At 55.5% G+C, this 12,005-nt stretch overlaps 2 protein-coding genes across 2 annotated transcripts in view; both read left to right on the top strand.

Annotated features, from left to right (window-relative positions):
- Positions 1–1,236, top strand: part of LOC116418901 (mucin-3A-like) — a 4,839-nt gene extending 3,603 nt beyond the window's left edge. Inside the window, exons 3-4 of the mRNA XM_031936123.1 lie at positions 644–843; positions 1,232–1,236. Of these exons, the coding sequence (XP_031791983.1) occupies positions 644–843; positions 1,232–1,236 (205 nt within the window). The remainder of the gene's footprint in view (positions 1–643; positions 844–1,231) is intronic.
- Positions 1,237–1,571: 335 nt separating this feature from the next.
- MUC3A (mucin 3A, cell surface associated) lies at positions 1,572–9,568 on the top strand. The gene is made up of 10 exons (XM_031936124.1): positions 1,572–1,650; positions 2,109–2,294; positions 4,265–4,380; positions 4,808–4,872; positions 5,820–5,968; positions 6,410–6,475; positions 6,838–7,000; positions 7,866–7,957; positions 8,116–8,168; positions 8,340–9,568. Exons 1-10 carry the CDS (start codon positions 1,572–1,574, stop codon positions 8,379–8,381), a joined length of 1,011 nt encoding a protein of 336 aa, XP_031791984.1. The 3' UTR covers positions 8,382–9,568.
- The last annotated feature ends 2,437 nt before the right edge of the window (positions 9,569–12,005 follow it).

A 12,005-nucleotide genomic window follows, 5' to 3' on the forward strand; every position in this document is an offset into this window, starting at 1 on the left:
CCAGCTTCACTTCTCCAATCACGACCACTGAGACCCCCTCACACAGTACTCCTAGCTTCACTTCTTCAATCACCATCACGGAGACCACATCACACAGTACTCCCAACTTCACTTCTTCAGTCACCACCAGTGAGAGCCCCTCACACAGTATTCCCAGCTTCACTTCTTCAATCACCACCACCGAGACCCCCTCACACAGTACTCCCAGCTTCACTTCTTCAATAACCACCACTGAGACTACCTCACACGGTACACCCAGCTACACTTCTTCGATCACCACCACCGAGACCACCTCATACAGTATTCCCAGCTTTACTTCTTTGATCACCACTACAAAGACCACTTCAGACAGTACTCCCAGCTTCACTTCTTCGATCATTACCACTGAGACCACCTCACACAGTACAGCAAGCTACACTTCTTCAATCACCACCACCAACACCAACTCACACAGTACTCCCAGCTTCACTTCTTCAGCCAGCTACTCCACAGTCAGCACATCCACAACTGCCATCACCTCACATTTTACTACCTCAGAGACTGGGGTGACTTCCACAGCTGTAACCCTAGCTTCTCTGAGTACAGACATCCCGTCCACAACCGTACGAACTCTCACCCCCTCATCTGTGGGAACCAGCACTTCATTGACTACAACCACACACCTTCCCTCTATACCCACTGATATCGGTAGCTCATCAACCCCAACACATATCATTTCATCTTCTCCCTCCATCCAAAGTACAGAAACATCATCTCTTGTGGGCACAACCTCTCCCACCATGTCCACTGTGAGAACGACCCTCAGAAGTACTGAGAACACCCCAATCACTTCCTTTAGCACAAGTATTGTTGTTACACCTGAAACCCCAACACAGACCCCTCCTGTACTGACGTCTGCCACCGGGACCCAAACATCTCCTGTACCTACTACTGTCACCTTTGGAAGTACAGACTCCTCCACGTCCACTCTTCACACTCTTACTCCATCAACAGCCTTGAGCACGATCATGTCAACATCACAGGTTCCCATTCCTAGCACACATTCCTCCACCTTTCGAACAAGTGCTTCTACTCCCTCATTGCAAACTTCACTCACATCTACAAGTGAGCACACTACAGAATCTTTCACTAGGGGAAGTACATCTACAAACGCAATCTTCACTTCTTTTAGTACCATCATCTGGTCCTCAACACCCACTATCATCATGTCCTCTTCTCCGTCTTCCACCAGCATAACTCCATTGTTCTCTACCACCACTCATTCTGTTCCTTCTTCAGCATACACTTTTAGTACAGAAAATGTGGGCTCCTCTTCTATCACAGCTTTTCCTACTCTCTCTTCCTCTGCAACCACCAGCACTTCTCCAACCAGCTCCTCTCTGACCACAGCTCTCACTGAAATAACCCCCTTTTCTTATATTTCCCTTCCCTCCACCACGCCCTGTCCAGAAACTATAACAATTACCATAGTCCCTGCCTCTCCCACTGATCCGTGTGTTGAAATGGATTCCAGCCCTGAAGCTACTTTTCCTCCCACCACCCCATTAGCAGTGTTTCCCTTTACTACCGAAATGGTCACCTGTCCTAGCTCCATCAGTATGCAAACTACCCTTGCTACATATATGGACACTTCTTCCATGATGCCAGAAAGTGAGTCCAGCATCACAACGAATGCTTCCAGTTCCACTGGCACTGGGACTGTACCCACAAACACGGTTTTCACAAGTACTGAAATGCCCACCAGTGAGACCTGGTTGAGCACCAGCTCTGTGATCCCCCCACATCTTCCTGGCGTGTCTACCGTCCCGCTCACCACCAAACCAAGCAGTAGCCTTCCAACCATCCTGAGGACTTCAAGCAAGTCAGCACACTCCTCCCCATCCACCACCAGGACTTCAGAGACACCAGTGGCCACTACCCAGACTCCCACCACCCTTACTTCACGCAGGACCACTTCCACCACTTCTCAGGTGACCACACAGTCAACTTTGACCACCACTGCAGGTTAGACCTTCTGCCTCTCTGTTCCCCTCCTTCCTTCCCTGCAAAATTTCTGTCACCGAGATCAGGCTTTATCCTGAACTTCCCTTTCTTCCTGTCTTTTCCAGGCACCTGTGACAATGGTGGCACCTGGGAACAGGGCCAGTGTGCTTGCCGTCCAGGGTTCTCTGGGGACCGCTGTCAGTACCAGGCCAGCTGCGACAACGGGGGTCAGTGGGATGGCCTCAAGTGCCAGTGCCCCAGCACCTTCTATGGTTCCCGTTGTGAGTTTGCTGTGGAACAGGTGGATCTAGGTGAGTCGCCAGAGCTATGCCTTCTGCACTTCCTCCCAGAGGGTATCACTGACTCTCCCCAAACTTACCCCTCTGTGGGGCCTGGAGGCACCCATGGCGTTTTGCCCAGTCCTTCCCTCCCTGCCATCTCTCCCATGCCCTCCACTGCCCTGTGTCATGCTCCTCTTCGTCCTCACCCTTAGGAGGTGGCTGGGACCACACTCCCTCCTGGGGTCATCTCCTGACTTGGGCTGCTTGGAGCTGTATCAGTTTCCAACTGCCTCCCTACCAACAAACACAAGCCTGGCTGCTGAAACAACACGACATTATCATGTTAGAATTCTGTAGATTAGAAGTCTGATGTGGGTGTCAGTGGGCTGAAATCAAGGCATCACCAGGGCTATGTTGCTTTCCAGAGGTTCCAGGGAAGAATACATATTTTTGCCCTTTGCAGCTTCTGGAGCCTCCCACATTGCATATGCCAGGGCCCCTGGCTCTATCTTCCAAGCCAGCAAGGCTGCACCTCTCTGTGTCTTTCTCCCACAGCCTCATCTCCCTCTGATGAACTCTGGCCTCCTCTATTGCTTCTTCCACTGTTAAGGACTCTTGTGATGACTTTGCCTCCTCCCCAAATAGTCTATGTTAATTTTCTCAAGATCAGCTGATTAGGCTGGGCGCGGTGGCTCACACCTGTAATCCCAGCACTTTGGGAGGCCGAGGAGGGAGGATCACCTGAGGTCAGGAGTTCGAGACCAGCCTGGCCAACATGGTGAAACTGTCTCTATTATAAATACAAAAATTAGTCAGGCATGGTGGCAGGTGCCTGTAATCCTCACTACTCAGGAGGCTGAGGCAGGAGGATCGCTTGAATCCAGGATGTGGATGTTGCAGTGAGCTGAGATTTAGCCACTGCACACTAGCCTGGATGACAGAGGGAGCACAAGACTCTGTCTTAAAAGAAAACAAAAATCAGCTGATTGTCTTATAATCTCTGCAGTTTGGAAGGCTGAGGAGGGAGGATCAGTTGAGGCCAGGAGTTCATGACCATCCTGGGCAACACAGCGAGAACCCCATCTCTACAAAAAATTTAAAAAAATTACCTGGGCATGGTGGCTCATGCCTGTGGTCCCAGTAACTTGGGAGGCTGAGGTGGGAGGATCACTTGAGCCTGGGAAATCAAGGTTGCAGTGAGCTACGATCCCACCATTGCACTCCAGCCTGGATGACAGAATGAGACCCTATCTCAACAATAAAAAAATGTTAGGCTGATTAGCAATGGAATTCAATCTGCACCATTCATCCTCCCTTGCCATATAGTGTAGCATACTCACAGTTCTGGGGATTCGGACATGGACCCTCGCCCACTATGGGAGCAGCCAGGAGGGACCACAGGCTGACCGCTGTCTGTCTTCCTGCCTGTTTTCCCTCATCTCCACAGAATTCCTTCCTTCCTTTCTCTCTCTCTCTTCTTTCCTTCTTCCTCCCACCCTTCCTTCCTTCATTTTTTCTTTCATTTTCTTTCTTTCTTTCTTTTCCTTTCTTTTCTTTTCTTCCATTCCCCTTTCCTTCCTTCCTTCTTTCCTTCCCTTCCTTCCTTCTTTCCTTTCTTTCTTTTCTTTCCTTTCCTTCTTTCCCTCATCTTCACACAATGCTTTCTCCCTTTCTTTCTTTCTTTCTTTCTTTCTTTCTTTCTTTCTTTCTTTCTCTCTCTCTCTCTCTCTCTCCCTCTCTCTCTCTCTCTTTCTCTTTTTCATTTTCTTGAGACAGAGTCTCACTCTGCGGCCCAGGCTGGAGTGCAGTGATGCGATCTCGGCTCACTACAACCTCTGCCTCCTGGGTTCAAGCGATTCTCCTGCCTCTGCCTCCGGGCATCAGTCCTCAGGGATCTTGGAGAGGAGCAGCAGGAGGAGCCTGTGGGTTGGGTGTTGGTGTTGGTGGCTTCAGACAGACGCAGATAGAGAAGTGACTGGGGACATGCATGCTGTGTGCAGATGTAGTGGAGACTGAGGTGGGCATGGAAGTGTCGGTCGATCAGGAGTTCTCGCCGGACCTCAATGACAACACTTCTCAGGCCTACAGGGATTTCAACAAGACCTTCTGGAATCAGGTAAAGGGCAAGGAGAGGGGATTTTTTTTTTTTTTTTTTTTTTGAGACGGAGTCTCACACTGTTGTCCTGGCGGGAGTGCAGTGGCATGATCTTGGCTCACTGCAACCTCCCCCTGCTGGGTTCACATGATTCTCCTGCCTCAGCCTCCTGAGTAGCTGGAATTACAGGTGCACACCACCACACCCAGCTAATGTTTTGTATTTTTAGTAGAGATGGGTTTCACTATGTTGGCCAGACTGGTCTCGAACTCCTGACCTTGTGATCCCCCCACCTTGCCTTCCCAAAGTGCTGGGATTATAGGCGTGAGCCATGGCTCCTGGCCGGGGAGGGGAATTGAAGGGTGCTCCCCTGGAGCTGGGATTGGGCATCTGGATGTCCTCAGGTCTGCAGGTTCGGACGTGAGCCCCGGGATCCTTGGTGTTTCAGATGCAGAAGATTTTTGCAGGCATGCAGGGCTTCACCTTCAAGGGTGTGGAGATCCTGTCCCTGAGGTAGGAGACCCATCGGGGGATGTGGAGGCGGTGTTGGGTGGGGGATATGTGTGCACAGAAAAGACCCATTCCTTTCTTTTGTAATCATCAGATTTTATAAAGAGAGGGGTGGAGGGGCTACAGAAGGAATCACTCCCTGGGGTATTTTTTGAGATCGTTTTCTGGGGCCATTTCTCTGGAGGAGGGATGGCACCTCTCTTCTTCAGCACACTGGAAGGAGAGAAGTTGCAGGGACATGTGGGAAGGTGGTGCCTGGATGGGTGACTTCATCCCCCTCTGGCTGGCCCCTGCTCTACTGGGTGGGTCAGCATTAGAGAGAGAGAAAGACACAGAGGGAGAGAGGGAGAGAGAGCGCATCCAGGGGCGCCAGTGGATGATGGCTTGATGCAACACAAGGAGAATGTCAGGCCAGATGTGCTGGCTTACACTTGCAATCTTAGCACTTTGGGAGGGTTAGGTGGGTGGATCACCTGAAACCAGTTCAAGACCAGCCTGGGCAACACAGTGAGAACCCATCTCTACAATAATAAAATTAGTAATAATAATAATAGTGAAATGATTAGCCTGGTATGGTAGTGCACAACTGTAGTCCTGGATACTGGGGAGGCTGAGGAGTAAGGATCACTTTAGCCCAGGAGTTGGAGGCTGCAATGAACTGTAATTATACCACTGCACTCTAGCCTGGGTGAGAGAGCCAGACTTTGCCTCTATAAAACACACACAGAGAGAGGAAGTCAATCATGTCAATTATTCCTTGTCCTGCCTTCCCAGGCGGACCAAGTCAGGAATGCTGGCAGCCCCTCCTAAAAAGGATGCATGTGGTATCCCGACTCAGGACCTCTGCCCCCTTTCCCATTTCTGGTGCACTTTGGGTTGCTTCTGGAGTGCTCCTCCAAGGACCCATGTGCCCCTGGCTGGGGCACTCTCTAAGGCCGTGGACCTCTCAGGAATGGCAGCATTGTGGTGGACTACCTGGTCCTGCTGGAGCTGCCCTTCAGCCCCCAGCTGGAGAACCAGTACGAGCAGGCGAAGACGACACTGAAGGAGGCGCTGCAGAATGCCAGCCAGGATGTGGACAGCTGCCAGGACTCTCAGAGTGAGCCCTGGCTGGAGGGAGGGGCCAGGGCCTGAGCCACCACCCCAGCCCACTCCAGCTGGGCCAGGGGCCCTCTGGACTCCGGTGCCAACCCTATGGTACCTCTGGCAAGTTGGGAGAAGGGAAATGAGTCCACACACAACGTCATCAAGGGTGGGGCTAGGGAGGGTCTTCCCAGGACCTGGATACTGGGGAAGACAACCCCTGATGGTCATGCTCAGCATTTCCCGGATGGCTGAAGACTTCGGATTATTCAGGGGAGATGAGGGAGGGAACAGGAGTCTTCCCTTGTGGCCCCTCCACAGTCCCCCAGACAGAGACAGCCCTCACTGCCCTCCCTGTGCCTGTCCTGCTTCCTGGTCCTAACCCCTTGACCTTAACCCCTTGACCTTAACCCCTTGACCTCCCCCTCCCATTCCATCTGTGCCTGTGTTCCCGCAGCCCTGTGTTTTAAGCCTGACTCCATCAAGGTGAACAACAACAGCAGGACAGAGCTGACTCCGGAAGGTGAGGGTGGGGTAAAGGGTTGAGTGGTCGCTCTCCCGTGGCTATGATCCCAGCCACCAGGGACATTTGCCCATCGAAGCCGGGGGCAGGGAGAGACTTTTGTGGGGGAGGCAAGTGATATGGCCCAGGGTGGCCCTTCCTGGCGCTGATTAGTGGCTTCCACCTGAGGACAGCAGGGGCCACGAGGAGAGGGTGAAGGTGGTGGTGCTGGACTCCCGTCATCAAATCCCAGGGTCTACCCCACGGCATCCCACCTCGGAAATGGAATCCTCCGCCCGCATTTTCAGAAGCACCATTATCAGGCCCCTGAATAGAATGGATGAGGTCCTTGTCTCTGTGCAACCCCCTCCCCAACCCCTCAGCCATCTGCCGCCGCGCCGCTCCCACGGGCTATGAGGAGTTCTACTTCCCCTTGGTGGAGGACACCCGGCTCCGCTGTGTCACCAAATGCACGTCGGGCGTGGACAACGCCATCGACTGTCACCAGGGCCAGTGCGTTCTGGAGAGGAGCGGTCCCGCCTGTCGGTAAGGCACCGCTCAGCATCAGCATCAGCCGAGCCCCGCCCACTCATTCTAAGATGAAGCCCCGCCCCATGCTTCGCCCCAGCTCCGCCTCCAGGCCCTACCGTGGAGCCTTGTCCCCAGAGTCCGGCTCCAAGCCCATTCCCCTTGCCCTACGGTGGAGCCTTGCCCTGGAGCTCTGCTTTTTTACCCCGTCCCCATGATAGGCTTGAGTCCCGTCCCCTAGTTCTGGGACCACTCATTCTAGGGTGGGGCCCCGCCCCCTCGTTCTAGGGTTGAACCCCACCCCCTCCTTTGGTGGAGCCTTACCCACTTGTTCTGGGGTGGAATCCCGCCCCTTGCCTAGGGTGGAGTCCCATCCTCTTGTTCTAGGGCGGAACCTGAACCCCTTGTTCTAGGTTGGAGCCCTGCCCCCTCCTTCTGGGGTGGATTCCCAGCCCCTTGTCTAGGGTGGAACGCCCCCGATTGCCCTAGGGCGAAAGCCCCCGCTGCCCTAGGCTGGGGCCCCGCCCCCTCGCCCCACCCCGCCCCGCGGGACCCAGGTGCACGCGTGGACCCCGAGTCCGGAGGTGAAGAGGGTCTGACCCTGCGATCTCCCGCAGCTGCTACTCCACCGACACGCACTGGTTCTCTGGCCCGCGCTGCGAGGTGGCCATCCACTGGAGGGCGCTGGTCGGGGGCCTGACGGCGGGCGCCGCGCTGCTGCTGCTGCTGTTACTGGCGCTGGGCGTCTGGGCGGTGCGCTCTGGACGGTGGAGCTGCTGGCGCCTAGACCGGTGAGCGCGCGGAAGACGGGGCCGGGGTGCGAGGGCGGCCAAGGGGCCCCAGGCGGGCCGGCTGTGTCTGACCGCGCGGCGGCCCCACCTAGGTCCTGGGCCCAGGACAGGAAATGGTTCGAGACCTGGGATGAGGACATCGTGGGCACTTTTTCAAACTGGGGTTTCGAGGACGACGGAACAGGTGAGTCCTGCCTCTTGGAGAAGCAGGCAGGGGCTTTCCTGGGCACCACTGCGAGGACAGACGCCCTTCCTGCCTTCCTCGCATTTACTCCGTCCCCTTCTCCCTTCCCTCCCCTCCCTCTCCCCTCCTCTTTCTCCCCTCTCTCTGTCTCTCTCTAGACAAGGATAAAAATTTCCATGTGGCCTTGGAGAAGGTGGACACCACTATGAAGGTGAGGGGCTAAAGAGGGGGACCCCAAGGAACTCTCCCAGCCTCCATTTCAGATTCCCTCGGCGACCCCCCAGAGGGCAAGGAGGGGGCTGGGCTCGGATCAGCAGTGACCTCCCTGTCAGTCCAAACGAGTGGCTCCGGGTTCCCTTCCCTCACTGTGACTCTGTGACAGGTGCACATCAAGAGACCCGAGATGACCTCGTCCTCAGTGTGAGCCCTGCGGCCCCGTCACCATCCCCTCTGCCCTGCCCGGGACACAAGGCTCTGCACTGCGTCCATTTCAAGTGGTGGCCCCAGGACGGGAGCAGCCCAGGCTCCTGCTGTTCTTGGGCAAAATGAGACTGTTCCCCCAAATCCCATCCTTCTCTTTCCAACTTGGCTGAAACCCACCAGGAGACGCAGTTGAGGTGCAGGCTCTTCCACTGTGAAACCTTGGGCAAATCAGTAATGAGTCTCAGTTTACTCACCTGCAAAACAGGTACAGCATTCCTGTATATCTCACACCATTGTTGTGTAAACCACATGGACTTGGCCAATTCTCGGTCCTACTCTGCCCTCCGGTCTCAGCCCTCATGTTGCCATTGCCTCTCTCGGATCCTCCAATCCTCATGTCCTTCACCTGGTCTCCGACCCTGGTTCCTATTTTCACTCAATTCCCTACTGCCTGTTTCTTACTTTGAACCTGGAGGCAGCCTGCAGCCCATCCCATCTCCTGCCCTCTCCTGATCTAACTTCCTGCTGTGTCTCTTGCTCTCATTCCTTAGATGTCTTCTCCTTCTGATTCCGTTCCTTCATCCATCCTGTCCCCAGTCTCCCAGCCCTAAATCCTCCCTCCTCTCCTCACATCCCGGTCCCTAGCAAGGTATAGATAGCCTCTTTGTCTTAGGATACCCCAGCTGCTGTTCCCCCCATCACCCCGTTGCCCAATTCCCCGTTTCTCTTGCTCTCATTCCTTGTATCTTCTCCCCTTTTGAGCCCGTCCATTAGTCGGTTCTGCCCCCCACTCCCCCTGCCCTAAATATCCCAGCTGCTGTTCCCCCCATCACCCTGCTGCCCGATTCTTTATTCTCCACCCCTTTCTCTCACTCCTGGAGCCCCGAGGGTGGGGGCAGGGCATGAGTTCCCCAGTCCCCAAGGAAAGGCAGCCCCCTCAGTCCCCCTCCTCCTCACTCCCTTCGATCTCCCTCCCCTCTCACCTCACCACTGCCTTTTCCCATCCCCTTCCTTTTCCTTCCTCCCTGCCTCTCTCCCTGTTGTCACCTGGATTCCTGATTCCTGCGGTAACGCTGAGTCCTGAAATCCTCAATCTCCTGGGCCGGGAAGATCGGCCTTGGGGACCGGAAGTCGGCACATCTCCAGGTCTCCATGTGAACACAATATAGAGTTTACTGTAAAAGAAGCTGCTCTCTGTCTGTCTGCCTTTCACCCCACAGTGGTCTCCACCTGATTGGAGAACAGGGATTTCCAGGGGCGGCGCTGTAGGAGGATCCTGGGAGCACCTGTGTCTTCCAGGGAGGAAGGAGGGGGTCTGTGGGCAGCCCTTGGGGGCCATGACATTCCTCATAGAAAACACAGAGGTTGGGGGGAACCCATTTTGTTGGGGAGCGACTCGGGGAAGGGGCCCCTTGGGCTTTGTCATCCCTGCTCTCCCCACCCCCACCACTGCCCTGACCTTGACCCTGGGGGCTTAGGGAGCAATTAGACCCCTGGTGCTGGGTCAGGGAGTTGGGTGGTCCAGGGGCTAGGGCTGCCTGGTCCAGTCACCCTTTACAAGGATGGGTAAAGCTGGACCTCCCCAAAGATCTTGATCCCCCACAAGGCTCCCAAACCCTGATAGCAAACTCACACAGCAGAGCCTGTCTGCTGGCACAGGGCCCTTCTGTTCCTGCAGTTGCGGGCAGTCAGGCCTGCCTGAGGAGTCGAGGGTGTTCAGAAGTAACATGTCCCCTTGGGTCTTTGGGTGGGGGCTTGGGAGAGGCCCCTGTGATGTTTGCCCGGGACAGGGACGGGCCATGGCCTTTCGTCACCTCTGTGTCTGGCCAGGGGTGGAGACCAGGACCATAAAGTCTCAGGTGTGAGTGGGCACCCCGCCCAGGAGAAGGGCTGGAAGCCGGGGACCCCAGGGAAAGCCCTGGACATTTGGAAAGGACCATGTTGAGGCGGGGGATGGGGAGGGATGGCTGGAAGAGAGAGGGGCTTCTCGGGGGTGGGAGTGGAGGGTCCTTCACTTGCTCTGGCCTGGTGCCGGCTGCCCCTTCCACGGTTCTGAACTTCTCCCTCCATGGTCACCCGCCCTCCGGCGCTTCTTGGTCCCCACCTCTTGGCACCCGTGGTATGCTCACACCTCTAGCTTCTGTCCCTCCCTCCTTCGCTGCCCCACCCACAGTGGCTCTGACTTCCGCTGAAAGAGAGGGTCCCCGGCTCAGGGCGGTCACTGCTCCAGGACTTATAAGGGAGGAGGGTGGACAGGCTGCCCTTTGTCCAACTCCTTGTGGTCACCACGCGCCACCCACCCAACAGCATCACCTCACCTCTACCCTGGGACAGGCACTGCTCTTCTTCAAGGCAAAGTTCTCTGAGGTCCTTTTTATAGCTGATCCGTTCCTGGGAGGCTTTCATTTCTTGGTCCCTCTTGACGGGGGAAGACGGGCAGCCAGGGGCCCGTTCCCCAGGAAATGCTGGTGATCTGGATTCCGACGCTGGCTCTCTGGCTCTCCGTGTCCTTTACTGCTACATTGACACAGGGTGAGTGCTCCTGGGCTGATGCTCCGAGTCCAGTGCTCCTGGGTGGTCATAGTACACGCCCCTGCCTCAGGCAGCAGGGCTGCAGGTGGCCTCCTCCCCTTTGCATGGCAAGGGGCTGCCACAGGGCTGGAGACCCGTGCTGTGACCTCATCTTGCCTTGGGGGTGCTGAAGGGGTCACTGTGGAGACCTGTGGGTGCCTGTGGTGTGCAGGGGATGGTCTGCACACAGCCCCTGGCCATGGGGTGGCTGAAATCCACAGCTTCTGGTCTCCAGGCTCCCCGCAGGAGGATGAGGGGGTTTTGTTACAGACAGTGGGCTCTGCCTGCCCTCATCCTGGGGGTTTTATCTGCTGGAGGGATGGGTCTTTCCAAGCCTCACAGGGGCACTGTACATGCTGCCAGCCCTGGTCGGGAGAGAGGGAATCCAGAGGGGTGTCTGACAGTGTCCTCTCTTGACTTGGAGCAGCCGCAGGTGCACCCGGGGAATCCCCTCCAGTTAGAAATGGCTGATGGGGCCAGGTGTGGTGGCTCATGCCTGTAATCCCAGCACTTTGGGAGGCCGAGGTGGGTGGATCACCTGAGGTTGGGAGTTTGAGTCCAGCATGGCTTAACATGGTGAAACCCTGTCTCCATTAAAAATATAAAAAGTAACCAGGCATGGTGGCTCGCACCTGTAATCCCAGCTACTTGGGAGGCTGAGGCAGGAGAATCACTGGAACCTGGGAGGTGGAATTTGCAGTGAGGCAAGATTGTGCCACTGCACTCCAGTGTTTAAGAGTGAAACACTGTCCAAAAAAAAAGAAAGAAAGAAAGAAAGAAAATTAAAATGGCTGCCAGTTGCGGTGGCTCACGCCTGCAATGCCAGCACTTTGGGATGCTGAGACAGGCACATCACGAGGTCAGGAAATTGAGACCATCCCGGCCAACATGGTGAAACCCCAACTCTACCAAAAATATAAAAATCAGCTGGGTGTGGTAGCACACGCCTGTAGTCCCAGCTACTCGGGAAGCTGAGGCAGGAGAATCACTTGAACCCTGGAGGCAGAGGTCGCAGTGAGCCGAGATCACACCACTGCACTCCAGCCTGGCGACA

The sequence above is a fragment of the Piliocolobus tephrosceles genome, chromosome 8 (assembly GCF_002776525.5).
Source record: "Piliocolobus tephrosceles isolate RC106 chromosome 8, ASM277652v3, whole genome shotgun sequence".
NCBI classification, from domain to species: domain Eukaryota; kingdom Metazoa; phylum Chordata; class Mammalia; order Primates; family Cercopithecidae; genus Piliocolobus; species Piliocolobus tephrosceles.

Coding starts and splice junctions, on each gene's coding strand:
- MUC3A (XM_031936124.1), top strand. CDS start 1,572: ATGGTCACCTGTCCTAGCTCCATCAGTATGCAAACTACCCTTGCTACA. Junction 5,969..6,409: donor CAGCTGCCAGGACTCTCAGA/GTGAGCCCTGGC, acceptor GTGTTCCCGCAG/CCCTGTGTTTTAAGCCTGAC. Junction 6,476..6,837: donor GACAGAGCTGACTCCGGAAG/GTGAGGGTGGGG, acceptor CCAACCCCTCAG/CCATCTGCCGCCGCGCCGCT.